The sequence below is a fragment of the Nelumbo nucifera genome, chromosome 1, assembly GCF_055504915.1.
Source record: "Nelumbo nucifera cultivar China Antique chromosome 1, China Antique-T2T, whole genome shotgun sequence".
NCBI classification, from domain to species: domain Eukaryota; kingdom Viridiplantae; phylum Streptophyta; class Magnoliopsida; order Proteales; family Nelumbonaceae; genus Nelumbo; species Nelumbo nucifera.
The window spans coordinates 85,728,064-85,731,977 of record NC_142649.1 but is presented as its reverse complement, the minus strand read 5'-3'; the positions used below and the strand labels follow the sequence as shown (position 1 = coordinate 85,731,977).

At 41.3% G+C, this 3,914-nt stretch overlaps 1 protein-coding gene across 1 annotated transcript; it reads right to left on the bottom strand.

Moving 5' to 3' along the window:
• Positions 1-2,167: 2,167 nt before the first annotated feature.
• On the bottom strand, positions 2,168-3,400 carry LOC104599515 (pathogenesis-related genes transcriptional activator PTI5). The gene has a single exon (XM_010262088.3). It carries the CDS (start codon positions 3,299-3,301, stop codon positions 2,672-2,674), a length of 630 nt encoding a protein of 209 aa, XP_010260390.1. The 5' UTR covers positions 3,302-3,400; the 3' UTR covers positions 2,168-2,671.
• Between the last annotated feature and the right edge of the window lie 514 nt (positions 3,401-3,914).

The following is a 3,914-nucleotide window of genomic DNA, read 5'->3' as shown; positions in this document are numbered from 1 at the left end:
AAAAAAAATAAGGCTTTGTTGATGATTAATATCTTTTCAATGGCTTCATATAATATTAACCATGGAAGGGGTATTGTAAGCAGTTTGGATCAAGTAGGCATACATAGTTAACACATTGAGTAAATATTTAGAAAAATTTTTTAATTCATATCTAGAGATGTAAATTGGGCCATACCGCCTACGGCCCGGCATGAACTTGGACTGACTCGACATTACAGTCTACAGACCATAATAGGCCTGAGATTTTAGGTCCTTGGGCCGCTGGGCCAGTACCGCACGGCACGACCGAGCGGTGGAAAACAACAGCCCTTCGTAGGAAATACTATTGAGGCTGTTGGAAAACAACAGCCTGGGCTGTTTGGAAACCTTTTTTGCGCATGACACATACCCTACCCCACTTAGTTCCTTATTCGTCTTGTTTACAAACAGAATATTAGCATTGCAAATACTCTCTTACCCCACATTCATGATAACGTGTCATGCACAGGAACCCACATCCATGATAACGTGCCATGCACAGGAAGCTATTAGAGAAGCTATTTCTAAATTGCTAGGCTGGTCCCATACTCCCCTGTCTATAACCAGAAATCCTAAACATGCATCGTAAATCGGGATCTTAATCAAAAAACACAGGCGCCAAGTGGCTAAAATTCTTCCTCCCAAATTGAAATCCCTTGTCATTTCAAAACATTTGTTGCTAACATTAAAGCAAATTAATTTGGTGTTTCTTAGTCGACACCCCTCTTCGAAACAAATTTGTCCAGAAAATCATTTGTTTCTCACAAGAAACGCAAGGTCTAACATAGGTGTTGAAATCCACTCAAAACAAAGTTATAGCAGAGTTATGTCTGGTGTAATGGATTTCAGGGGACACATGAAATCAATTTGATATTAAATCTCTATAGACTAGACACTTAGACAGGAATAGTAAGGGCCACTCTAGTCTACTCACACAGGACAGAATATGGTTGTGGGTGTGTGAATTACATAAGAAGGGTGAAGGGTCCACATCCTTTGTGGTGAGCTGCAATTCATGAGCTGGGAATCTCACACAACACATGGTAGTTGGGGTGAGGTGGGTTCGAATCATCTGTTCGGATGGAGACATAAAGACGCTGGAGGCCACAAGCCCACAAGGGTAACCCCCACATGGTGATGCTCTTTTCGTCGGGGGATTGGTGAATTGGTGTCAAAGAGACCTGTGACAACAGAAGATGTGGATGATTGTTCACAAAATTCCAATTTGACAACACAAAAGTGCAAGTGTCCAACTAAAATATTAGATGGAATCTGTTCAGTCACAGAAGTACTATCCTCTATCTATTGGCACAATGGAAATACCCTTGTCAATCAATTGGCTCCCCTCCTCCTCCTTCCTCTATGCCTTATCACATGGGCCAGAATTTTTCTAGTTGGAGATTTAAATGATTGTCATTTTTCTCGTGGATGCTAGTCTGGGCAGGTGGCCATTAAGGCCCATTAAGGTGCACCATTGCAATTGGGCATTGGAGCCCCCCACATGGTATAGATCATTGAATGCCTTAGATTAAGGTGTACCATTGCAACCCTTTTTGCAATTCTATCGTGGCATGACCACTCAGTACACCTAAGTCTGAATCATCCATGCTAGTAACAACAACAGCCCACCAAAAAATGGCAACTCACAATAATATCAGTACAACCATGAATCAGGAAACAGAAGACCCACTAATTACACTGTCTTGGCAATAAATATGACTAAAGAAGACTCCATGGCACAATAATTAAGCAAGTCTTGAGTCGAGCTACAGAGAGTAGATTTCTGCACTGAGAATCCACAACTCACAGATGGCACCTTCGACAGGATTAGCCTAACTTATACAGCCCATGGCCCCTACTACAATGGTGGTCAAAATCTTGACCTAATGGAATGACTACGACCATTCATCTACCATATTCTCGTGGAAAAGTAGAAAGAACAGGTGGATATTCCAAAAGAAAGTCCATGTTTTTGGTTCAAAATATCATTAATCCATCCAATGGTAATTATGCCCCTTGAATGAATGCAAGCCACATGTTTGACATATGTCAAACCAATTAATTTGGTTTAGAAATCAAGCCATTCAATAATATATTTGCATTTGACCATAGTATTGGGATTTGGGATTCTTATACAAAACCAATTTGGTTTGCGGAATTACCAAAACTCTCAATCACAGTCACCCATTTTCTTAATATGAAGTTACAAACACAGTTCTTATCACTAATTAAGACTGTTTGGTTTGAAAGAAAAAGTAGAAAAAGGAAAGGAAAGGTAGGAAACCATACAATGTACGTGCTCCATCCTTGGTGACTCAGCTCTCTCTCTCTGGGAACCAACAATGGTTTAATTTAAGCTTAGTAGCCCACTTTTGTGCCTTACTTGTCAGTTATAAGCCACATGATACATGTCTGAGATTTAAAAGTTGAAGCAAGAAAAGAAATTGAATACAATATCTTTGCCTCTCAAACATGTCATGGCTTAGCTAGCTCACCTGCTTAATTACTCCAAACAAGTGAAGAACCACCACATGAGCGTAGATTACAAAGCCATATATTCATATAAAATATTGGCTCTATGTATAAGACAAAGGCATCCTCTCACTCAAAAGTCAAAAGAGAAATCCCATCTCCCAGTAAAACAGGTGTGTGTTCATGTCTCAACATTGCAGGGGCGACATGATGAGGAAGAAGAGGAAAAGTCGATGGCTTCTCCCATCTCAGAACCCCTCAACAACTTCTCCAAGTATTCTGAGCCCAAATCCTGGAGCTCCACGACTGAACTACCTTCTGATTCCGATTGATCATCCGTTGATACCCCACTGCAACTACCAACAGTGCTGGAGGAGGACTCCTTACCCAGGCTGGAAGTAGGCTTGAATCTGCTGCCACTGGAAGCTGCAACCACAACTTCAGCAGGAAAATTGAGGAGCGCCTTGGCACCCCGCATCCGGAATGCAGCCCTGTCGTAAGCTAAAGCTGCCTCTTCTGCTGTGTCGAATGTGCCAAGCCAAACACGAGCTCCATGTCGGGATGAATCTCTGATCTCAGCTGCGAATTTCCCCCACGGACGGCGCCTCACACCTCTATAATGCTTCTTGCCGATATGCCCAGTTGGTTCCATGCCGTTTTGGCTCTGAATTTTGTCTCTGGCGGGTGACCATGAGTTGCCGATGGCCATGGCCTCGTTTAGGACTTCGTATAGGACCATGTCTTGGGAGTCATTCTCGTTGAGAGGTAGCTCACTCTCTAGGAACGCAGCGTTGCTTAATGAAGGAACCATGGCTCTACCTCTACTGCTCTTCTGGAAGTGGAGCTTGTGGGTGGTGTTGGTGCTTGTAGATGATGTTTGAAGAGAGATAGTGCAAATGGTCCTATTTGTATAGAGAGACTTTTACGGAGGTTGGGGTGGAGGGGGTAGAGAAAACGAAGGTGGGAGGAATCAGCGGTGGAAAAGGCTATCATTTTCTACTTTCTGGATTTTCTTTTTTCATTTGTTCTTTCTTTCTTTCTTTATTTTATTATTATTATTATTTTTTTTGGTGGGGGTGGGGGGGAGGTGTCTTTGTGGATTGATGCAAACAATTACCCCTTTGTTCCGTAAGATATTACGAATAATTTACCCTCTCATTTTTAGGGGGTGTGGGTTGATTAATATAAATTTTTATGAGAAATATTTTTATACCTTAAATCTTATAAATTGATCAATACAAATTACTATTTTATCTAAAACGTCAAATTTGATGTTTCTTATACATGCACTTTTCTTAATTGAAATGACACTCGTAATGGTAACTAGTATTTTGCCACATCAGCAAAAATCCTCATCCTATTTTAGGAGACTATGACCAAAACCCTCTTCCGATTTTGGGAGGATTTCAGTTTTGATTTAGCTA